The sequence below is a fragment of the Megascapheus bottae genome, chromosome 12, assembly GCF_031878675.1.
Source record: "Megascapheus bottae isolate mThoBot1 chromosome 12, mThoBot2.hap1, whole genome shotgun sequence".
NCBI classification, from domain to species: domain Eukaryota; kingdom Metazoa; phylum Chordata; class Mammalia; order Rodentia; family Geomyidae; genus Megascapheus; species Megascapheus bottae.
Window position 1 is genome coordinate 48,698,919 of NC_143520.1, and position 25,215 is coordinate 48,724,133.

The window sequence follows — 25,215 nt, forward strand, 5'->3', positions numbered from 1 at the left end:
GTCCATTGGAAAATAGTGGGAAAAAACTCCTAGGTAATATGGCTGACCACAGAAAAGCCGTTCATTTCCGGATTTACATTTTCCTGAATGTATCAGAAAGCCATGGAAGGGGGCTTCAAGGTAAAGATTGAACAACTTGGCTGATAGGCTCAGTTGTTGTTGGGTTTTTTGGGGGGAGGTTTGTGGGGGGAGTCATGGGGCTTGCACTCTGGGCCTGGGCACTATCTCTGAACTCTTCAGCCCTACCCTTGAGCCAAGCCCCACTTCCCATTTTCTAGTGTAAATTGGAGATAAGAGTCTCAGGTCCTTTTGTGCTTGGGCTGGCTTTGAACCTTTGTTCTCAGATCTCAGCCTCCTGAGCAGAATTACAGGCGTGAGCCACCGTGCCCAGCTTAGTTTGATTTTTGTGTAAAACAGTTGTGTCCAGCCAGGAGCAAGTGTCTCACACCTATAATCCTAGCTATTCAGGTGGCTGAGATCCGAGGATTCCAGTCTGGGCTGAAAAATCTGTGAGACTCTTCTCTACAATTAATAACCAGAAAAACTGGAAGTGGTGCTGTGGTCAAAGTGGTAAAAATCTAACCTTCAGCACAAAAACTCAGGGACAGTGTCCAGGCTCTGAATTCAAGCCCCACAACTGACAAAATAGTACTATTCAGTATTGTTCCTACAATAGAAATGTTCTTTTTGTGTGCTGTCTAATACTGGAGGTTCTAATCACAAAAGGCTCCTGAGTACTGGAAATATGACTAATGTCACTGAGGGTTGATGTTTTAATTTTGCAGATTTTTTTTTTCAAGAGCTGAAGACTGAAGTCAGGGCGGCCTTGCATTTAACGGGCACTGAGCTAAATCCCTAACCCCTGAATTTTTAATTTTCTACATTGAAATAGCACCATGAGGCTAGTATTTACTGTGTTCAACAATTCAGGGGTTGAGGAGAGACTGAGGTAAACCAGTTAGAGGACTCATGTCCATGTCTGTAACACAGTGTAGGCTGTCAGTCTTTTTTTTTTTTTTTTTTTTTTTTTTTTGCCAAACCTGGGGCTTGAACTCACGGCCTGGGCACTTTCCTTTAGCTTTCTCAAGGCTAGCACTCTACCACTTGAACCACAGCAATACTTCCGGCTTTTTCTGTGTATGTGGTACCAAGGAATCAAACACAGACTTCTAGGGTATTCTAGGCAAGCACTCTACCACTAAGCCAAGCTCCTGGCCCCAAGCTGCCTTTATTAATGTTTTTGTCCATTTGTTTGACAGTTATTCAGCACTTAGAATGATCTAAGTTCTGTCCTATGTAATTTGGAGGAGGGTAGGCAGGCAACAGAACAGTTTATGAATACAATGCACTTTGATCAGTGTCCTTTCAACATTCTCACTCACCCCCAACCCCTTCCCTCACTTTACTTGATTTTGTAGAATGTACATTGAATTATTGACTGTATTCTCCCCCTCTTCTCTTCTTCATTCTTTTATCCCTCCCTTCTTGATCTATTAAATCTGCTCTGAAAATACTCTAGTAAATTTTTCTTTAAAAAAAAAATTGCTGGTGCCAGTGACTCATACCTGTAATCCTGGCTACTCTGGAGGCTGAGATCTGAGGATTGCAGTTCAAAGCTAGCTGGGCCCAAAAGACTCTTATCTCCAATTGAGCTGAAGAGCTCACTGACAGCACCCAGCCCCAGAATTCAAGCCCCATGACCAAACAAAAAAAAAAAAAAAAACACACTAGAAGGAGGAGGGGGAGGAGGCTGGGTGACAGTGAATCATGCCTGTAATTCTAGCTATTGTGAAGACTGAAATTTGAAAATTATAGTTTAAAGCCAGCCCAGACAGGAAAGTTTATGAGACTGTTACCTCCAGTTAAGTCCCAGTAAAACTTGAAAGTGGAACTGTGGTTCAAGTAGTATAGTGCAAGCCTTGAGTGAAGAAGCTCAGAGACAGACCCTCAAGCCCTAAGTTCAAGCTCCAGCACTGTCACAAAAAAAAAGTGAAAAGAATAAAGTTGTAAGTTGTGCTTTCAACTCTAAAAATTTTAATATAACTATATTTGTTGTCTCATTCTTCTACTGGTTTCCTGTAGTTCTTTATACTTTCCTTTTGTTTTATGAGAGTTTTTGAGACAGTTGATATGTAGTCTTTGTCTAGTAAGTCCAATGTTTATGCTTTCTGAGGGATAGTTTCTTCCCATTTCTCATTTTTCTTATGATAAGCTGTGCTACTTATCATAATCTTTAAAGGTTGAGAAAATCATTGTAAAAACATATTTCACTTTTTTTTTTGAGCCAATACTAGGTGCTCTTTTTTAGTTTCTTTGCTCACTCTACTACTTGAGCCACAGTACTACTTTTGGCTTTTTTGCTAGTTAGAAATAATTTCATTTGCTTTTTTTGCCCAGGCTGCCTTCAAACTAGCTCTCAGCCTTCTGAGTAGTTAGGATTATAGGGGTAATCCACCAGTACCCACCTGAACATTCTTTTGTTTTCCATGTCTGTGTCTGTTTTCTGTGATGTTGTAAATACCGTAGAACTGGCTTCCACTCATTCATGTGGTCTGTTTTGCAGTCTTCAGTTTATTTCTCATTTTTCTCCATCCTGTGATCATATTAGGATTGCTGGTGCTTGAGCACTTCAGTGATACTGGTGAAGGCTGAGGTTTCCTGCTGTTTCTGATGTCTTGGTGCATAAGCCTTGTCTGTGGTCTTCTTCTTTCTAAGATCATCTTAGGATTGCTCCTGTCCTTATTGTTGTGTGGAGATAAGACCTAGAAATGTTGCAGCATCCATTCACTTGGGCTAATCCTGTTGCAGTATCCAGAGCACCATGGGTGCTACTGCCTTTGTCTTCCACAGTAGAGCTCCCCAGTCCAGGTTCTTAGATAATGGCTGCCCCTGATGTTCCTGACTGCTCTCTAAAGTTTGGAGTATTCAATACATATTCTATAATAGCTTTAAAAAAAATCTCTTGTGACTGACATACCTTTTTATAAACAACTATTTTGCCTGTCTTTCTATCCTTTATATAGTTTCTCTAAATTTGAAGAAACATTTAATCCATTGTTAACCTTGAAAAAAATCCTCTGAGTATCATTTAGGATTTTCTGAAGATTTCTGAAATACTATTGGCAACCTTTAATGGTTTTTTGATAGTACATACATTTTTTTCTTTTGATAAAGTAAAATCTTTTTGTTCATTTTAATGATTTTTTGGAGGGAAGCAAGGCAGTCAGCTATTTCAATCAATGGCAAGTGTATTTGAGCTATATGTAAAAATGTTCTGTGGGGGTGGGGATAGCTTTCACACAAGTGTACAGTGTGGCACTGGTGGTTGAGTACTCCTCTCCTGTTGCCATTTCGTCTTCTCCTTCATGAATTCCATATTCTTTTCTAAATTTTTTGTTCAACAATGTTGCCTTTTCCTGTACAGGTCCTCTTTAATCTGAATTTATCTCTCCCTTCTCAGTGCTGTATTAAATGAGAATAATGTGTCCCTCTGCCAAGATTCTCATGCTATACTACAAACCACAGCTGCAGACAGTAGTTCTATTCTAAAGGTAAGTATCCTCCTTCAGTTTTTCTAAAGACAATATTCAGTTGAATATAACTAGGGATGTTCGGTGATTTCTGCTTAGCATTAGAACATGAGCTATGAGAAACCCACTGAGCCTCAAGAGCTCTAGGGATCATCCTGTTATCAGATGCTTTATAAGAGCTACTCAGGCTCTTGTCCTCAAGTACTGATGGCTCACATCTGTAATCCTAGCTACTCAGGATCTATGATCCTGACCTCAGTATCACAGTTCAAAGCAGATTTTCCTCTCCAGTTTAATGATGTTTGTACTTTTGTATTGAGGATGCTCTTGGAAGCTATCCATGCTTTCATTCCTTTTCATTATATGAATATGGGCACATTTATGTATTAGAAGAAGGCATTAAGGGTATAGGCAGTCCTGCAGAAATTTGTAATCTGATTTACTCTGAAGAATATAAGTTATGTGAAACTTGGCCTGTTTGGTTTGATTTTGTTTAAAGTTGTTTTTTATTTGTCTTTCGGTGTTTTTTGCTAATCATTTTGGAGTGGAGTGTCAAAGACTTTTCTACCTAGATTAGTTTCAAGATTGCTGAGATCCTCTGGATCTGTCCCCTGCATAGCTAGGACTATAGTCCTGAACCACTGACATCCAGCTAGAATGCATTTCTAAAATCAGCTCATCCCAACTTTTGTTTTTCTTATATCCACTTGTCATTTCTTATCAATTAAGAAACTGTAAAATAAAAAAAAAAAAAAACGTTATTACCTATGAAGGTTTTGAGACTTTTTTTTTTTTTTGGCCAGTCCCAGGCTTGAACTCAGGGCCTGAGCACGTGTCCTTGGGTTTTCTCAAGGCTAGTGCTTTGCCACTTGAGCCATAGCACCACTTCTGGCTCTTTTCTATGTATGTGGTTCTGAAGAATTGAACCCCGGTCTTCATGTATACTAGGCAAGCACTCTACCACTAGGCCAAACTCCTGGCTCTTACCTGTAAAGGTTTTAATTTACAAGTTAAACATTGTGCTTGACTAATTGAAAGGACCTCCAGGATATTGAAACAAAAGCCATATAACGAATGATTGTTGTCCTTAATGTACTATGTTATCCCTCATCTCCTTTGCTGTCCCTTGGGTATCTCATATTGTTACAGTATCTCACTTTGTTACCTGATATATTGAATTTATTTGTATTTGGTTATACTGAAACTTGATAGGGAAGGGGAGAAAACCAATACGGGGAGTGGGTGGTGCGGTGGGGGAAGGGTAATGGGTACCAAGACATGTGAAATGGTATCAATGTATTAATGCACCTTCTATCTGGCAAATATCATGTAACCCTTTTATTAATTACAATAAAAATATATATATAAAAGATTGTGCTTGAAAATTAATATTTATCATTTTTGTATATTTCTTTATTGTAAAAACTTATTAAATACATCATAAAAAAAGAACTTGAAATCACCTTTAACTTCACTATACAAAGACAATATGTTTAATTATAAAATCTTTTAGACTTTAGAACTAAAATGAAAATTAACATAAAATACCTTTGATCAAGAGTTTTTTGTTTTTTGTTTCTTTTTTCCAGTCCTGGGGCTTGAACTCAGGGCCTGAGCACTGTCCTTGGGCTTTTTTCCTCAAGACTAGGGCTCTGCCACTTGAGCCACATCACCACTTCTGGCTTTCCTATATATGTGGTACTGAGGAATTGAACCCTGGTCTTCATGCATGCTAGGCAAGCACCCTACCACTAGGCCAAACTCCCAGCCCCACAAGAGTTATTTTTTGTCATTAAAATTCTTAAAAAGACATAAATATTTTTGACTAGTTGCTGAAAACCATTAAGTAGAACCTGAGATTGTTAGAACAGGGAAGATTTAGTTCAAAGATTTATTATATGTATACTATGTACCAGACAGCATGCTAGGCATTGCAGATTAGAAAATAAATGAAGCATGCTCTCTGCTTTCAAACTGTTTATCAGGCAGTGGGAGAGAAAATCATAATACACTGTGGTAGAGACATGCACAGGCTGTTACCGTGCCCTTAGCCAGGCAGTGCGGCAGGAAGGGGCCAGATAGGGGGAAGGAGATGAGAAAGGGAACGTTCTCTTGTGGATGTGACTAATAATTTATTGTATGTTGAAATAGAAATAAGGTCCACCTGGCCTTGAAAACAGAAATGGAAATGTGTAAACAAAGGCCCTTATTTATTATGTACTATATATATCCCACATTCCTCTTTTCCATTCTGTTAGATTGGAATTGAGTATTTTATTGTTTTTAAATTTTCCTTCTCATACTCTTTAGTACAAAATTGGGTCCTCCATAAATTACCTCAAATACTAAAATTAATGAAAAGTGTTCATTACATTTATAAAGAGAGAGTTCATATTGTACTCTTATGTAAACAGCACAGCATCTATATGTCTACATAAAGGAACATTTGAAATTGATGGATCACCTTAAGTCACTATTTTCTATTCTGTACCTTTTACCATTGTTGGTCTTAAATAAGCCAGAACAGTATTAACCTCACTCATGTTTTACAGAACACTTCTTTTTCAAGTTTAGATTATAGTTTAAATTGTTCTTTTTTTTTTTTTTCTTTTGCCAGCCCTGGGCTTGAGCTCAGGGCCTAAGCACTGTCCTTGGACTTTCTCAAGGCTAGAGCTCTACCACTTGAGCCTCAGCACCACTTCTGGCTTTTTTCTATGTATGTGGTTCCAAGGAATTGAACCCGGGACTTTGTGCATGCTAGGCAAGCACTCTTGCCACTAGGCCAAATTCTGGGTCCCTAAATTCTTCTTTTAAAAGAAGTGGAATCATTAATAACTGTTATTCCCAAATGTCCATATTTGTTTAGAAGATTAACACTAACTAGGCCTCAGTCAGAATTATAAATTGAGAAAATACAGAAAAGATTAGTCTGATGATGAGTTCATCTTTTAACAATTTTGTTTTTGTTGCCTTGTCTTTGACAGGATGCAACTGATGAATTAGATGCCTTACTCTTGTCTCTAACTGAGAATTTAATTGACCACACAGTCACACCTCAGGTAAAAGTATGTAAAACTGCAAGATGAAAAGGAATTTCTGCTTTGAAATTGTTCCTGCTTTATTCCAGTTTTTGCCACTTGAAAAATTAGTAAATCTTTGATTTGAATTTGTATTTCAATGATCACTTAATGCTACTTGTCTAACTGAAATTCTACCACTTTTAATTTGTATATCATCATATAGAAATTACAGTACCATACTAAATAGTATGTAACGGGGCTGGGAATGTGGCTTAGTGGTAGAGTGCTTGCCTAGCATGCAATGAAGCCTTGGGTTCAATTGCTCAATACCACATAAATAGACAAAGGCAGAAGTGCTGCTGTGGCTCAAGTGGTAGAATACTAATCTTGAAAAAAAGAAACTCGGACAGTGCCTAGGTACTGTGTACTGTGTGTTGCCCCAGGACTGTCGATAGATAGATAGATAGATAGATAGATAGATAGATAGATAGATAGACAGACAGACAGACAGACAGACAGACAAGATAGATAGGCAGGCAGGCAGACAGACAGACAGACAATGAGAGCTAATGGTGGATGTAAAACCAGCCTTTTTTTCCCCACTTCCAGTCTTGGGGCTTGAACTCAGGGCCTAGGCACAATACCTGAGCTTTAGCACTGAAAGGTAGCACTTTACAACTTAAGATACAGCTCCATTTCTGGCCCTTTTGTTGGTTTATTAGAGATAAGAGTCTCACAGTTTCCTATCTGGGCTGGCTTTGACCCCTAGTCCTCAGACCTGTCTGCTGAGTAGCAAGGATTATAGGGAAGAGCCACTGTTGCCCACCTCTAATTTACTGTTTTGCTTAATTTTGTTTGTTTTTCTAACTTTGTTTGCCAAGTCCTTTTTTTTTTCTTTCTGTTGGTCCTGGGCCTTGAACTCAGGGCCTCGGCACTGTCCTTGAGCCTCTTTGTACTCAAATCCAGTGCTCTACCACTTGAGCCATAGTACCATTTCCAGTTTTTGAGTGTCTATCTGAAGATAAGAGTCTCAAGAGGATCCTTCTGAGTAGCTGGCTTCAAATGGTGATCCTCAGATCTCAGCCTCCTGAGTAACTAGCATTGTAGACATGAGCTACCAGCACCCAGCTGCTTCCTAATTCTCTCAAATGATCTTTTGAGTAATATTTCAAGCCCTACCTCTCCACACCCTTGAGGTGTTTTTTTTTAAATAATTTCATCAGTGCTATAATTTATTTGGGAACTAATGACTATATTTATAATTTGTCTTAGAAATACAATGCATTTCTCATTCAAGGCTATATTTCCTCTTAAAGTTGTATGGTTGTAGTTCCATCCTTAATGTAAGTCTTCTACTTTCCTAATTTTATTTCTAATTTTTTCATATTTTTATGCTGTTAATTTTTTTTTTTGCCAGTTTCAGGGCTTGAGCTCTTTGAGATCTCAAGGCTAGAGCTCTACCACTTGAGCCACAGCACCATTTCCAGCTTTTTCTGTGTATGTGGTACCAAGTAATTGAACCCGGGTCTACGTGCATGTTAAGCAAGCACTCTACTAGTAGGCCAAACTCCAGGACCTTTTATGCTGTTATTAATAGGATTTTTCCCATTGTATTTTTAGCTACCTTTTAATAAGTTATTGTGGCTAGGTACCAGGAGTTCACACTTGTCATCCTAGCTACTCTAGAGGCTGAGTTCTAAGGATCACAGTTCAAAGCCATCCAAGGTAGGAAAGTCCATGAGACTATTACCTTCAGTTAACCACCTAAAAATTGGAAGTAGAGCTGTAACTCAAAGTGGTAGAGCTCTCTCCTTGAGTAGAAAAATTGCCCAGATCCTGAGTTCAAGTCTCCTACAACTGAAAAAAAAGTAGTATGAGTTGTACACTTTTAGATATAATAAAATTATGACAGTTTCTTAAGTTGTGTGATGTTATGTCCATGTTGTAGAAGAGTCTTTGACTCAGAAGTCCATGTGAGCTCAAGGAGGCTCATTAAGAACTGTAGTCCTTAGCTGCATTCATAATAAAAGAAAGTATCATGAGGGCCCGGAGTTTGGCCTAGTGGCAGAGTGCTTGCCTAGCATGCACGAACCCAGGCTCAATTCCTAGGTACCACATACATAGAAAAAGGCTGGAAATGGTGTTGAGGCTCAAGTGGTAGAGCTCTAGTTTTGAGAAAGTCCAAGGACAGTGCTCACGCCCTGAGCTTAAGCCCAAGACTGGGAAAGAAAGAATGAAAGAAAGAAAGAGAAAGAGAGAGAGACAGAGGGAGGGAGGGAGGGAGGAAGGAGAAGGAAGGAAGGAAGGAGAAAGAAAGAAAGAATCATGAGTGTGATTATGAAATAAGCCAGTTATCTCTGAAAGTAAATGTACCTGTGAAATTTGTTTTAGGTGTGTTCGACATCCATGATCACACCCCGGTGGATTATTCCAGTAAGTTTATAATACTTGACATTTTTCTTCTAGTTACCCTTTTAAAGTGACGCCTATGGGATAACCAGATTCTTGTTTGTTTTTTATACAAAAATTGTAGTCATTATCAAAGCTGGGCTAATTGAATTTAATGACTTCAGATTTGCAGCTTAATTGTTCTGTTTGTAAATGCTTGTGGATACAGATAAAATAAAAATTTGGAGTAAAGGATAGTTGTTGTTGTTTTGCCAGTCCTAGGGCAGGAACTCAGGACCTGGGCACTGTCCTTGGGCTTTCTCAAGGCTAAAGCTCTACCCCTAGAGCCACAGCACCACTTACAGCTTTTTCTGTGTATGTGGTACCAGTGAATTGAACCCAGGGCTTCATGCATGCTAGACAAGCATTCTACCACTAGGCCACGCTCCCAGCCCATGAAGGATAGTTTAAAAAATAAAATAAAATAAAACTTGGCCAGGTATTGGTGGCTCACAGTGGCTACTCAGGAAGCTGAGATCTGAGGATCTGGGTTGAAAGCCAGCTCAGGCAGGGAAGAAGTTCATGATTCTCTTTAGGTCCAGTTAACCACCAAAAAAGCCAGAAATGGAGCTGTGGCTCATGTGGTAGAGCACTATCCTGATCAAAAAAGCACAGAGACAGCATTCAGGTCTGAGTTTAAGCTCCAGGAAAACCACAGGAAAAAATAATAACAAAACCAGCATGAACATCACAATCGTTTCCGTAGTCATTAAAAAGCTGTTAGAAAGTTCTAAAAGGGGAGCGTAATACTCATATATCCTTAACTAAAGACCAGTTCTTCTCTATCAGGAAAAGTTGACCTCTTTGACCACAGGGGGATGCTTTATGGAGGAGGGCCAACCACCATTGCACTCCTGGTGAAGAGTGGGTGACAGAGGATGCAGCCAGAGTGCCCTCAGCTCTTCATTAATAGACTGGAAAAGTGTTAGTATCTCTGTGATCACATGTGTTGTATATTTTCCACAGCAGGGCAATACCATATCTAATGGGCTTAAAGGATGTGAATCATCTTTGGAAGGGACAGAGGGATGTGGTAATAAAGACCGAATCGCTATGATCTCTACCCCAGCGCCATTCTTAGTAGATGCTGTAACCAGGTAAGAAACTACTTCTCAGTTGTCGTTTTATTTAAGATAACAATGTCAATTCTTGTATTCCTAATTGAACTTAATTAAAATGGGATGAATTTTTTTTCTGTTTAATAGTTCTCATGCTATAATAATTTTCTACAATTTATTATTTGGGAAGCCTTTGCTAAATAAAAATATTAATCGGTTTATGACGGATATTTATGTATTTTTAAGTAATTTATGTCTTCCTTTCCTACTCTATAGCCATTCATGTCAGTGTCCATCAAAACAGGTGAAATGGTACATTAGGAAGGTGAGTTAGGAGATTCCTAAGCTGAGGGCCCTGATATAGCATTTACTGACAACTGCTATGAGATCATTTCAATATACTGCTTTCTACAAATAGAAACTGGGCTGGGAAGAACTCTTCAGTATTTGGTTGCTAAAATCAAAGCTATAGCTGTTTTGCATAAGATTTATAATTACCTTCACTCTCATTTCAGACCTTTTTCCTAATTAGCTACTATTTCTGTTATTCTCTTTGTATTAAGAATGTGGGTCAGGGGACTGGGAATGTGGCTTACTGGTAGAATGCTTGCCTAGCATGCATGAAGCCTTCCCTTCAATTCCTCAGTACCACATAAACAGAAAAAGCCAGAAATGACACTGTGGCTCATATGGTAGAGTGCTAGCCTTGAGCAAAAGAGCCTTGGGAACAGTTTCTAGGCCCTGATTTAAAGCCACCTCTTGGGGGCCAAGAGGTGGGGAAGAACAAGAAGAGGAAGTATATGGGTCAGTTGAATACTTTCCTGACTAGGCAGAAGGAAATTAAAGATGATTAAAGAAACCGAAAGAAATTTATAGTTTACTTTTAAAATTATTCCCTTTTCTCCATAATTTTTTCAGTAATATCATTATTCACTCAGTTGAATATGATGTTCCTGGCCTTGGTTGGTTGTGTCTGGCACTGAAGACAGCAGTGAACAAGACAAGTACAGACAGCCATTGGGAAGCCTGTATCTAGACAAGTAGTGCTCTGTACAAAACACTGTGTTCCTAGTAATTGCCCATGTAAAACTGGAGATTGCATGCAGAGGAATGAACAATGAAATTTACACAAAAATTGTAAGCTCTTAAAGACTTCCAAATTTAAAGTCATAGAGGAAGAGCTTGTTACTGTTCTCTCCTAAAACCCAAAGTAGTAATAAAGGGCTTAATAAAATTAAAATAACAAGTGAGTCTGTGGAACAGAATAGAGTTCCAAAATAGTTCCACAAATACATGTGACTTACCCGAGTTACAAACACAATTCTATGAGGAAAGAACAGCTGAGCAAGTTAGTGCCTTTGTGGGAAAAAGTTACTCTTGACCCAACCTTACATCAGATACCCCCATCAAAAAATTAAAAATTCATTCTGGGTAGATTATAGATATAAATATGGATTTGTTCAGAAATAGCGTGGTGATCAAGATAGGCAAAAAAAATTTTTAAGCACCCCACAGTTTTAATCATGAAGGAAAAATATCAACTTAGATTATATCAAGAAATCCCATTTGCCAAAAGAACATTTCAAAGGCATAGTATAGGGAACCAGAGATGGGAAAAAACAGTTGTGTATGCTTACCCTTTCTCCTGTGTGCTGTCTCCTCCCCCCACTGTATATATACACAGTATGTACAGGTATATACTCTATCCCCGTATATCATAAAGCTCTTTCAGATCATTAATACAAAGCTCGGTAGAAAAACTAGCAAAAGACTTGCATAGGCATTTCACAACAATTAACATATGTTGGTACAATTAGACTAGTCTCTGGGATAGGCAAATTCAAGCCACCACATGACACCACTATTCTCCACTCATAGACTGTAATGAACCTGTCCTGTAGTACTAAGTGTTAATGGAGATGAGCACTGTAATTTGGAATAACACATTGGAAATAAGTTTGGCAGAAGCTACTAAGGCCAAACACACCCAATGTTAATGTTCTAATCTTAGGTATGTGACCAATGGAAATATGAATTTATGTCCATCTACAACCATATGTAAGAATGTTTATAGTATAATAGTCCAAGTTGAAATTTTTCCAATTGCCCATTAGAAGTCTATTAGATTAATAGAAATCAAAAGCAGCAAAAAGCAATGAGCTACAACTGCATTGTAGATGAATTGCACAACATATTATCTGTTTCTCTGTAACAAATTACTGTAAACTCTGCTGCTTAAAAAAAAAGAAGATTGGGCAGGGCGTTTGGCCTAGTGGTAGAGTACTTACCTAGCATGCACAAAGACCCAGGTTTGATTCAGTACCACATACACAGAAAAAGCTGGAGATGTGGCTCAAGTGGTAGAGCAATAGGTTGAGCTCAGAGTTTGAGTCCCATGATCAACCAAAAAAAAAAAAGTTGAGGCCAGAAATTTGGCATAGTAATAGAGTGTTTGCCTAGCATGCGTGAAGACCTGGGTTCAATCCTTTGGTACCACACACATAGAAAAGGCTGGAAATGGTGCTATGGCTCAAGTGGTAGAGCCCTACCTTAAGAAAGCCCAAGGACAACACTAAAGCCCTGAGTTTAAACCCTGAGACTGGCACAAAAGAAAAAGCACAAACTGGACACCAGTGGTTTGATGTCCCCTGGGCAGGAAAGTCTTATGAATGTGTTATCTGTAGTAAAACGCCAAAAAACCAGAAATGGAGATGTGTGTGGTAGAGTACTAATCTTGAGCCACAAAGCCCAGATACTAATGATTCTAATCTAGGTCCTGACTTCAAACCCTAGACCAGCTCCCTCCACCAAAAAAAAAAGCACAAGTAAGCCAGGTACTATTGACTCATGCCTATAATTTCAATTATTAAGGAGACTGAGATCTTAGTATAGTCGTTTGAAGCCAGCCCAGACTCAGTTATAGTTAACCAGCAAAAAGCCAGGCTAGAGGCATAGCCAAAGAGGTAGAATTCCAGCTTCAGCTATAAGCAAAAGCACAAGGCTCTGAATTCAAACCTTAGTATCAGCACCAAAAAAAAAAAAAACAAGCATAGATCTATCTATCATGGTTATCCTCAAATGATCTGTTGTTGGAAGAAGCCTAAAAAGTGCTAATAGTGTTCTGCTTTTTCTTCTGCAAGCTGGCATCAAAGGTATGTTCAATTTACAGTCTTCATGCTGTGATTTTATGATTTGTGTACTTAAGTATCTGCACATTAAAATCAGTAATTCAAAAACATGATGACTAAGTCCCATTTCCAGAGCTTTGAGTTTACTTTAGAATATTCTCTATATGACATAAAATCATAAGAACAAAGAAAGGAGACAACAGTAGTTGAAAGAGTCTCAACTCCAAGTTTTGGAAGCAGCTAAATAAGTGGTAACCAATCTAGCAAAAGTCTGGACCTGAAAAGAAGATATGGAAACAAAATAAAAAGCAAGCCAGAGTCTCAGAAAGCTTAGTTAGGAATTGGAGGTACTACATTTATGAAGATAAGGGTATATGATAGAGCCTAGAGTACAAGAATTAGTTAGAATTACTTATATCACTAGATAAATAATCTGCCATCCTCCTACTCCTACTTCTGCTGACACAGTTCAGAAGATTTTCCTCTGAGGAGGCAGACCAAAAAGGCTCTGGAGGCCCGGAATGTGGCCTAGTGGTAGAAAGCCTGCCTAGCACACATGAAGCCCTGGCTTTGATTCCTTAGTTACCATGTGTACAGAAAAGGCCTGAAATGATGCTGTGGCTCAAGTGATAGAGCACTAGACTTGAGAGAGCTCAAAGACAGTACCCAGACCCTAAGTTCAAACCCCAGGACTGCCCCCCTTAAAAAAAAAAAGTTCTGGATTTAGGGGTTTCTACTGGAGAAAAGCTCTGAACTGGAAATAGGGAAGTTACTCAAGTCCACATACCTAAGGATGTAACTCTCCACCTTCCTTATATTCTCAGCATCCTGATAGATACTGGCCAGCTATAAGTATTTTTCAGACAAGAAAGTAAGAGGGTTGTTCCCTGGAATAACCAACCGGCCAGAAAAAAAGGCATACAGATGTTAACCTTTGTATATCCTAATTTATAAGAATTACACAGAGCCTAGGGATGTGGCTTAGTGGTAGTGTTTGCCTAGCATGCATGAAGCCATGGATTCGATTCCTCAGTATCACATAAACAGAAAAAAGCGAAAGTAATAGAGTGAGCAAAAGAAGCTCAGGGACCATGCCCAGGCACTGAATTCAAGACCCAGGCCTGGCAAAGAAAAAAGTTACTAGAACCAGATGCTGGTGGCTTTTGCTTATAATACTAATTTCCTAAGATACTTAAATCTTCGTATAATAGTTTGAAGCCAGTACAATAGTCTACAAAATTCTATCTCCAATTAACCAGCAAAAAATCTGGACTGAAGGTGTGGTTCAAGTGGTAGAGTGCCAGATAAGAGGACAAAAGCTGAATTAGGGAGTGAGACCCTGAGTTCAAGCCCCAAGACCTGCACCTCAAAAAGAAAGAAGGGGCCAGGAAGATAGCCTAGTGGTAGAGTGCTTGCCTAGCATGCACGAAGCTCTAGGTTCTATTCCTCAGTACTACATACTCAGAAAAAGCTAGAAGTGGTGCCATGGCTCAAGTGGCAGAGCACCAGCCTTGAGGAAAAGTGTCCAAGGACAGTGCAGGCCCTGAGTTCAAGCCCAAGGATAGGGAAAAGAGAGAGAGAGAGAGAGCTCAGAGACAGCACCTAGGCCCTGAGTTCAAAACCCACAGCCAACAACAATAAAGAAAGAAATTTTAAAAAAAAAAAGAAAGAAAGAAAAAGTTCCCAGAACAAAAGGACTTGAGTTACCAAATTAAATGGTCCTACTTAGTGCCTAGCACAAAGAATGAAAACAAACTATACCAGCTGTTAGCCTGTGGCTACCTGTAATCCCCAGCTACTCAAGCTGAGATCCAGAAGTTCAAGGTTATAAAGCCAGCTATCTCAAGCAGAAAAGTCTGCAAGAAAAGGCCAAGCTAGAGCGTCAACCAGGCAAGCAAGCAAACTGTAAGCACAAGGTCCTGAGTTCAAACTGTGCTATTAGTAAAATAGAAGATAGAAACATCATGAACTTTAGATCAAAGTTAAGCAAGAATGTAAGGCTTCAGTGAGAAAAGAACAAAACTATATACAATGGATTGGTATTCAGAATGACAGCTGAAAGCTAGAATGTCTCATAATTCTGGAGAATTTTTGTTTCAACTAATTCTATGTCCAGAAAAATCTACTGGTGATATTCTTAAGATAAGGATAGTGATATTTTTAGGCTTAGTTTATCTAAAATATGTATTTCCCAAGCAGCTTTCCTCAAGGAGCTACTGGAAGATGTGTTCCATCAAAACATGGATAAGCATTTAAGAAGAATGTGGGACTCAGGAAGTAGTAGATAAGTGTAGGGATTTATCAGAAGGAAGAGGGAAAGAAGTTCAGAAACAGCATCTGCTAACCAGGTCTATAAAGGCTCCCGTCCTAGTTCAAAAAGAAGAATCAAATTCCAGGAACAGTTTTGCCAACAAAACACACATGTATGTGTTTTGTTATTACATGGCATGTACAATGTACTGTGAAGAGATCATGACAGATAAGAACTACCCAAGAAGGAATAAATTACAGATATATAACAGCAAAGATGCAATCACTATTTTTTTAATGAGACAGCTCAATCCAGGGAAAATAAACATCATGGGAAAGAAATATAATACACTGACACCCAGTTGTGAAAATACTTACATAATTTCAATAAATGCTGAATGTTAACATGAACAAAAATGGTTAGATTTGGAAAGATAAGTTGGTGTTGAAAAGATAAGGCAGGGGCCAGGAGTTTGGCCTAGTGGTAGATTGCTTGCCTAGCATGCACAAGATCCAGGTTCAATTCCTCGGTACCACACACATAGAAAAAAAAAGCCGGAAGTGGTGCTGAGGCTCAAGTGGTAGAACACTAGCCTTGAGAAAGGCCAAGGACAGTGCTCAGGCCCTGAGCTCAAGCCCAGGACTGGTAGAAAAGAAAAAAAAAAAAGATAAGACAGGAATGTGGGGCTGGGAAGCAAAGTGTAAGAGGTTAAGCATTCAAATTCATGCATTCATAGTCCTTAGTAGGAAATCATTGTGTAAACACTGTTGGAACAGTTGGAACTTGAGGTATAATCTCTGGAGGAACGCTTATGAAATAAAATATGGCTCATACCTGTAATCCTAGCTACTCAGGAGGCTGACATGAGAGTCCTATCTCCACTTAACCACCCAGAAGTGGAGATGTCGCCCAAGTTGTAGACTGCTAGCCTTGAGCACAAAAGTTCAAGGACATGTGCCCAGGTTCAGGGTTCAAAACCCAGGACCTGCAAAGGAAGCAGCATTCCCCTGCCTCCTCCCATCCACCCCCAAAAAAGTGGGCTGTGGAGTCCCATCTTGGGTGTGTTTCAGTATGTTTGAAATGGGACCGCAAAATTTGCATTTCTAACAAATTTCAAGGATCACTCTTTGAGAACAAGGGATGCAGAAAGATTAAGGAAAATGTAAAAGAACAATTGAAGACCAGACACATGGTTCATGTGATAGAGTGCCCCACACAATTGAAAATATTAGTAGGAATGGAGAATGGGTGTAGGGTGGCTGCTGTGTCATTATTAAGTCTGTAATGCTTCCTGATGTTTTAAATTACATTTTTTCTGTCAGGAACGATACATTTAGGTTGTTTGGAAACCACATTAGGGTCTACTCATCCTTGCATTTAATTCTAACCGCTTCATCACAGTACATACTTGTACAGAGCTCCATACAGTAGATTAACTTTTAGAATGCTAATTATTATCTAGAAAATGCTCTTCTGTGGGAGAGCTGTTGCTAAGCTAGGCGTTCTACATAGCCATTTAGATCTGCTGTATAGTTTTTTTTTTTAGCATCTCCATGTGAGTAAGTGGAAAGAGAAAGACTGCTCCCACCCCTAGGAACTTTTTCATTGATAAGCCATTTTCTCTTCCTTTCAGCTCTGCTCCAAGTTTGGCAAGAGACCCTGTGTTGAAGCAGAAGTGTTTACTGACCACTGAGCTCTAGAGGCTGCCTTTCCCGCAACACTTATAACTGGAATGCTCAGCACTCTCCAGCAGCCATCCTGGAATCTTTTTGAGCTGGAATGTGTTAGGACTCAGGAGCTTATCCTGTGCTTGTAGGTAAAAGTGTTCTACCTAGATTTGACTTTACCTCCGTTTAAAAAACAAAACAAAACAAAACATTTTTTTCTGTCCAACTGGAAATTTAACACACTACATATTTGCTCAACTGAGGGTATCTGGTCCCTTTCTGATCCCTTACTTTGTCTAATATTAGAGTTAAAGTCTTGAATCGGGCAATTCCCTGCTGTTTCTTTCAAACTCTTGGCTCCACCTAGCGGTTATGTGTTCATAGTGACTTCACAAGGCAACGGATCACCAACAGCCTCTATGGGTTCCTGATCTGAATGCCCGTTAGAGAAATGGTACTTTTCATGCATTATCTGAAAGAAAATAAATTGTGGCAGATAGTATGTTGGTAGATTTGGGGCAGCTGTATTTTTTTATGTATGTATGCTGGTCCTGGGGCTTGAACTCAGAGTCTAGGTGCTGTCTTTGAGCTTCCTTTATTCAAAGCTAGTGCTTTACCACTTCTGGCTTTTTGGTAGTTAATTGGAGATAAGAGTTATACAGACGTTGCTACCCAGGCTGGCTATGAACACCGATCTTCAGATCTTGGCCTCCTGAGTAGCTAGGTTACAGGCATGAGCCACTAGCACCCTGCTTTGCGATAGCTCTTTTGCAGTTACTACAATACTCACTAGAAGTTAGTAAAGGGTTAAGAATGTGGCTTAGTGTTAGAGTGCTTGCCTAGCATGCATGAAGCCCTGAGTTCAATTCCTCAGTACCACATAAACGGGGTGGGAGGGGAGAGGCAGGGAGAGTGGGAATGACACTGTGACTCAAGTGATAGAGCACCAGCCTTGAGCACAGACACTCAGGGACAGTACCCAGGCCCTGAATTCAAACCTGGGGACTGGCCAAAAAAAAAGTAAAGAATTTTAAATATCTCACATTCTTTGGCTGCCTATGGACTAGCTTAACTACTACCAATTTATACCAAGGTAAAATAGTCACTGAGAACTACAAAGCATTCAGATTTCATATTTTTCTAAGTTCTGTCACAGGAAGCCTTTGTGTGCACCACATATCTGACTAAACTTTACCCAGAAGAAGGCAGGTTCCCTGGGCATTTATCTGAGGCATCTGCTGTCTCCCTGCACTAGGGGGGATTACAGCCCTGGTACCCTCATGAAAGCTCAGCACAGCTAGCAGTACTCCACTGTGTAGCCTTCCTTTCTTTCAAGTCCAAGATGTAGCCTTCCTTTGCAATTAGATCTGATTAATTTTGGAGCTCTCAAACTGCATTTGGAAAAAAAAGAAAAACACTAGGTAGAAATTGAAACTGGAATAGAGACGAGAGAATTTTCTTTCTTGAATGTACATCATGTATGAAACTCCACACAGCATTGTGAATACTCGAGCTGTGTTAGGGATTTTGCATTAGTTATGAGTTCCTTCATCTTTGTACAAAACAGTTATGGATGTTCTTCAATAGTACATGTTCATCACAGGAAATAATACAAATATTTATCCATCTATAATCCCTACACCCAGAAATAACAGTGTAATTTAGTTTTAAATTGTATGCTTAAAGATAAGCACCTCAACTACCAAGGGGAATGAGGGAACTATGTAAACAACATTGGTCATCTATAATCCCTATTATGAAGGGCTGAAGTTGCACTATACCTCCTGGAATTTGTTTTTTGGTTTTCTGCCCCATTATGTCTGCATCATTGAGTATTTGTACATCCATTTTGACGACCTTTGAACTGCCATGGTTTGAACAATCCTGGGCTCCCTCTAACATAATGACATACTTAGCCAAACACACCAGCATCTTGCTGGAAAGCTCAGGAATTTTAATCATGCACTGTTTCCCAAGGAGACTGAAAAATATTTTTGCATAAAATATTGTTGCTGAAAGAAAAAAAGTTGGCCTTTCTTGGTAGCTACCTCCACTCAGCCATTATCCTAAGCACCAGTGTTCATGCCTGCTCTCAGTTGTAAAATGCGTTTTCCCACAGTTGTAGGTAACACTCAGAACCGGGGGCTTAACCCAGGACCTGTTGGGCTGGGCATCCCATTGTCTGTCTGAGAGCCCCCAATGCCTCCAAGATTGATGGTGCTGCTAACCATAAAACAGCTAAGAAACACATCGTCGCTTACATAAGGCCTAAGTGCCTCATCCTGTTGAGGAGGTAACTTACTTTAAATTTTCCAAAAGCTATACACACATTAAGCAGTTGAATATAGTCCATAATACTTGCATATTCAGGTACTTGAGTTCTTGCCATCCAGAATATTCATTAGGAACTTTGTTAAAATGTATTTGAGGTTCAAGCTAAAAGGAATCTTTACGTCCTGGTATGAAATGGTCAACATGAAAATGAATACTTGAATAATGACTTATCCTCATTAGATACCTGTCAGACACTGGAAATCTTGACACATTAAGCTTACTGTCCCACCTGCTGTTAATGCCGTCCCCAGAGCTGCTCCAGCAGCTCAGCATCTCCTCTGCTATAAGGGGGAGGGAGGCAGAGCTGAAGGGCCTTGAAGGTAGTGAGAAGGGAAAGGACACTATGTGAACCAGATGAGGATGCTGGCAAAGAAAGAGACTACAGTGACACTGGGTCAAAAGCAGCTGGTGCTGGGGTTGAAGGACAGGGAGCTAAGGTCCCAGCAAGCCTTTTAATGGCATATATGTATCTCATACTGCTCTGGACTTGCTGGAACAAGAGCTACAACAACTGTTCTACTTTTTGTCTAGGGAGAGCACCAGGAAGGGAGGATGGTCACGTGCTCTGCTGGGAGAAAGAGGAGTGAGCATGGTAGTTTAAGATTCAGTTACCTGCCCTAGCACGTGTCAGCTGCATTTAGACCTAATTCTGACTTTTTCAGCAACACTTCCCTTCCTCACAAGAAAGGCTCTTGGTTCTTTTCATTCCCACTCTTCAGGAGCACTTTGAACGAGCAGAAAGGTGGTTATGTTAGGTTTTTGACTGGCTTTAAGAAAAATTCTTTTGGAAAAATACTTCCTGCTAGTCTTTCTGTTTTTAGTTTTATTTGCTTTTGCATGACCATAGATGTCCTGTGGACCCCTGAGGATGATTCCCTAAGCTATTTCTTGACTGCCTAAGCTTGTTTTCTTCTTTTCAGTTCTCACTAAAACATAGGTAACCCTCTCTTTCTTAGCTAAGTCCTGGAAGGAAAGTAGTGTCCTTCCAGAACCCTGGCTAGAAGGTTGTTTGCCATTCACTCACAGAAAGAAAAACCCTACATAGTTTCCTAAATAAGGGTCTTGAAAACGAAATGTCTTGTTTTGTCATTAGCGGGAACATGCACTTGCTCTGGAAAAGGGCAAGAGTAGTAAGGACTTCCCAGCTCAGCTCTGCCAGTACAGCTCTGAAGTGGCAGTGACAGCAGCACACAGTGTGACTATTCAGGAAAGTTTATTTGCAAGACTGTTCCTGAACCCTGCTTTCCAGCTCTGTGGGGTAGTCGATGGCTACCTTCAAGACAGGCAGGGTCCTGAGGTGGGTTTTTCAGTGCTTTGTCTCTGAAAGCATCCAGTACCTCTGGGTGTTGTGTCTTCATCCACATAGATAGGCAAGACACAGTGTGGGTAGGTCCCAGCTTTAACAGTCTTCGTTGAGATCCCACCAATTTTGGATAATCTTGCCCTTAACTATGTAGTTGCTTGAAAATTTGGATGTTTCTGTAATCTGTACATTTCTAGATTAATTATACTTTGTTTTCCCTCTCAAAAACTTAAGGGAGTTTGACCTAGCAGGTAGAGTGCCTTCCTAGCAAGCAAGAATACTGGGGTTTGATTGCTCAGTACCACGTACATAGAAAAGCTAGATGTGGTGCTGAGGCTCAAGTGGTAAAGCTCTAGCCTTGAGAAAACCCAAGGACAGAGTACAGGCCCTGAGCTCAAGACCTGGGACTGGCAAAAACAAACAAACAAAAACTTAAACACTGATTATTGAGTGATCAGAAGGTTGACAACTCTGAATGAGGACTTTGGTTTGGATGATGGGAATTGGAGCTGTTCTGTTATGTTAGCATGGTGGTGGAGCTGCAATTCCTTGCCAGTTCTTAGATAAGATCTCTAAGCCTCTGCTTTCTTGCATTGTTTAAGACAATGTTTAGTCATTTCTCAAGATGTCTTCTCCAAGGGGTAGTTTTCTACACAGAGCCTTTTGCTGTCTTTTTCTTCAGATCTGGCATAATAGACAGGCGGACTCACTAACTTTTGTGTTTACTTTTTCTATGTAAATCTCTACAGTAGCTTTGAAACTGTAATTTATTTTTGTATTAAGTGCACTGTATTCTGCAAGTTGCAGTTTGTATGGCTTGTATTAGAAGCACTACACTGAACTATAAGCTGTCTATACACTGAAATGAGAATTCTAGATGTGATCTCATTCAAATAAAATTTCTGCAAGACATTCATGTTTTCTGAATTTTTCTTGGACTATTTCTTACCTACATGCTGGCTTCAACAGAATTGTTAGGCCATACCTAATGTTAGCAAGAAAGCCTCCTTAAACATCCTGAGCCAATCCTAGAAGGTAAGTGGTTATTCCAGGGAGAAGTGTGGAAAAGTAGATGCATAAAATCTAATGTAACTCTCCCTCCTCATTTCGGGGCTCTTCAGAGCTTCAGAGTTATAGGGTTATGGGGGGAAGGTTGGAACCTGAGCCCAGTCACCTTTTTAGAAGCTCTCCTAAAAGGAGGTATAGAATGCAAAGTAACCATCCCTTTGGACATAAAGATGACAACTCAAGGGAGGAATCTCTGTTCCTCCCTAAGGGGATAGGCAGTGTCTCCACAGCTCTAGCTCCTGCTTGTCTGGGGCAGGAGCTTTGATCACTGTCTGAGTCAAAGGGTAGGGCAGCTGTTGAGGCTGTTTCCCAGCACAAAAAGGAAATGGATACCCCGGAACAGCCAATGAAATCCAGCATGACACCTAGAAAGAGCTTTACTGGCCACCACCAAGAAAAACCTAGAAGGCCTAATGATGCAGTAAGATCAGTGGCACTGCCAGCTCAATGAAAAGGAACGGTGCCATTGCTGTGGTGGCTCACAGCAGCCAGTCCTGGCCTCGCCCTATCCTATAGGGCTCACTGTCATCTTCTTGCGTTTAAATCCCAGGACTCCATTCAGAGAGGAAAGACAACAGCCTTTGTTCTCCACAGCAGGGGAGCCCCTGCCCTGTGCCTCATCTCCCCAGCTTACACCAGGGTCCCTCACACCTCAAGTGCCCCAAACCAGGACACAGCTAGTACACACTCCAAGCTACCCGAGCACTAATTTAAGGGAGAATAGATTGTCAAGATTACTAGTTCTGACCCCTCAACGGGTCTAGAGCTAAACCGGGACTTACCAAACACTTGCCCTTTGCCCTTTGAATCCAAATCTTCAGGTTCCCAGAGCATTGGAATTTACACAGGAGGAGCTTATCAGTACCAAAGAAATGCCTCCCCAAAGGAAAAAAAGCATACATGGATATCATGGCAAGGACATATTTGCACCATCCTCCAGGGCTCCCCAGGACCCAAAACAACCATTTCCTCTACCTGGGGTGCAGCCAGCACCCCCCTGGGGTTCTTGCTCCGTGTTTATCACATGCTCTCAGATCCCACACCTATTGTCCTTTCCAGAACTCTGAATACAGCTGGGAAGCCTATAGGAATTCATGGGAGAGCCCCGGTTATCTACAGAACTTCCTTAAATTGCTGTTGTTTCTTAATTTAGGTGAACAACTTGCAACTCTGGACGTGGGAGAGTTGCACACAATTTCTTGTGTTTGTGGTACAGGAATGTACTACTGGAAGCCCTGCTCAAAGGAACTGTCAGGCCAAAGTATCTGTTGGGAGTTGAGTGGGCAGAGGAAGCTGCTCCAGGAAAATCTGATGTAAACGAACTGGGTACTCTAGGCAGAAGATGCTAAGAGACAAGAGAAAGGCCAGCAGATCCAAGATTGCCAAGTGGAGTTTTATTGGAGACATACAGAAACACAGTCAAGGGCAGCAGCAAGACCAGTGGATCTCCAAAACCACGACTTGAGTTAAAGGAGGAGGCATATTCAGCTGCCAGGACAGAAGTGGTTTTCATCCAGCCTGAATTACACTGGCCGGTTTATCTCAAGGTGGTGTCAAGGAGGTCAGGCACATTCCTGGTGCTGACAGGACCAGGGTCTGGCTTAAAGCTCTACATACCACTCCAAAGGCCTTATCTAGAGTGTACTGGGAACCTGGGGAAAGCCCACAGGATTACTCAGAGGCAGTCAGGGTGGTTACAAATGAAAACGGTTAAAAGTCTGGTCAAGCAAGGCTCTTACAGAGTGTGTCTGGAACAACTCAGCTACTTTTACAGCTCTGCACTCGGTAAATACAAAGCCTTCAAAGCATTAGAGTTCTGGACCACCCATCTAAAGTGAATTATTAAGGGCCTGGGGGAACCCTGCCTAGCAGTACTGCTCCCTCATCTTTGTGAAATGGGGGTGACACAGCCTCGTTGTGTGGTGAAAATTAAAAAGGCAGATGCTGCAAAATGTCTACAAAGTGTTGCCTAGTAGCTGTCTAAGAGGATTGTCACGTGATCATTGTTAGTGGTGGTGATGGTGACATGGCTCTAGCTCATCTTCATCCCCTTACTTCCTTTCCACCCATCTGACAATCCCCATTCCTAGATGAATCCAGCCACCAGTTCAGGGGAGCCTGGTCTCAGATGCAAAGCAGAAGCCTCCACTGGAACAGGTGCTTGCTCACAGCTCCCAGGGTCATCTCACCTCCAATGGCTCCACGCGGGCCATTTCTGAATCCCCTGTCACTGTCCCGTCACTCAAAAACAAATGACCTCTTATCTGTTGAAGCAGAAAAGCTAGGACAGGAGTGTCCTCCATAGCCCTTCCTGCATCTGTAGCCCCTCCTGGGAAAGCAGAAGTCTTCATCCTCCATTCAGTGCTTAAGGCTTTTGCCACCCTCCCTATCAGGAAGGTGTACTTTGTGTCTCTCTCAAAACTGCTTCCTCTCGCTGTGCACTGGTGGCTCATATCTGTAATCCTAGTTACTAAGGAGGCTGAGTTCTGAGGATTACAGCCACATTTCAAAGCCAGCCCTGGCAGAAAAGCTCATGAGACTCTTACCTCCCATTAAGCACCAGAAAAAGCTGAAGTGTAGAGTGTTAACTTTGATTAAAAACTTAAAAGGCTTGGGGCTGGGAGTTTGGCCTAGTGGTAGAGTGCTTGCCTAGCATGCACGAAGACCCAGGTTTGATTCCTCATTACTACATACATAGAAAAAAGCTAAAAGTGGTGCTGAGGCTCAAGTGGTAGAGCTCTAGCCTTGAGAAAGTCCAAGGACAGTGCTCAGGCCCTGAACTCAAGCCTAGGATTGGCAAAAACAAAAATTAAAATAAAAATAAAAAGCTTAGCCAGGTGTAGTGGCTCACACCTGTAATCCTAGCTATTCAGGAGGCTGAGATCTGAGAATCAAGGTTCAAAGCCAGCCTAGGCACAAAATGACTTGAGACTCTTAACTCTAATTAACCTCTAAAAAAATGGGAAATGGAGCTTGGCTCAAGGGTAGGGCAGTAGCCTTGAGCTGAAGAAAGGGACAGTGCCCAGGCCCAGTTCAAGCCCATGACATCCCCCCACCAAAAAAAAAAAGTCTCAAGTCATTTTGTGCCTGGGCTGGCTTTGAACCTTAATCCTCAGATCTCAGCCTCCTGAGTAGCTAGGATTACAGGCCTAAGCCACCACCTAGTATGAATCCCAAGTTTAATGAGCTAGATTTTTTTTTTGCCAGTCCTGGGCTTGAGCTCAGGGCCTGCGCACTGTCCTTGGACTTTCTCAAGGATCGAGCTCTCCCACTTGAGCCTCAGCACTACTTCTGGCTTTTTTCTATGTATGTGGTACCGAGGAATTGAACCCAGGCCTTCGTGCATGCTAGGCAAGCACTCTACTACTAGACCAAACTCCTGGCCCTAGAGTTTTGGTTTTTGTTTTT

At 40.8% G+C, this 25,215-nt stretch overlaps 1 protein-coding gene across 5 annotated transcripts in view; it reads left to right on the forward strand.

Moving 5' to 3' along the window:
- Epb41l5 (erythrocyte membrane protein band 4.1 like 5) overlaps positions 1-21,651 on the forward strand; it is a 120,881-nt gene extending 99,230 nt beyond the window's left edge. For 2 of the 5 annotated variants that reach the window (XM_090342958.1, XM_090342959.1), the window contains exons 21-25: positions 3,461-3,551; positions 6,515-6,595; positions 8,942-8,983; positions 9,965-10,095; positions 17,069-21,651. In XM_090342958.1, the coding sequence (XP_090199084.1) occupies positions 3,461-3,551; positions 6,515-6,595; positions 8,942-8,983; positions 9,965-10,095; positions 17,069-17,135 (412 nt within the window). In that variant the 3' untranslated portion in view covers positions 17,136-21,651. The remainder of the gene's footprint in view (positions 1-3,460; positions 3,552-6,514; positions 6,596-8,941; positions 8,984-9,964; positions 10,096-17,068) is intronic. The other 3 variants (XM_090342960.1, XM_090342961.1, XM_090342962.1) reach the window with 3 other exon arrangements.
- The last annotated feature ends 3,564 nt before the right edge of the window (positions 21,652-25,215 follow it).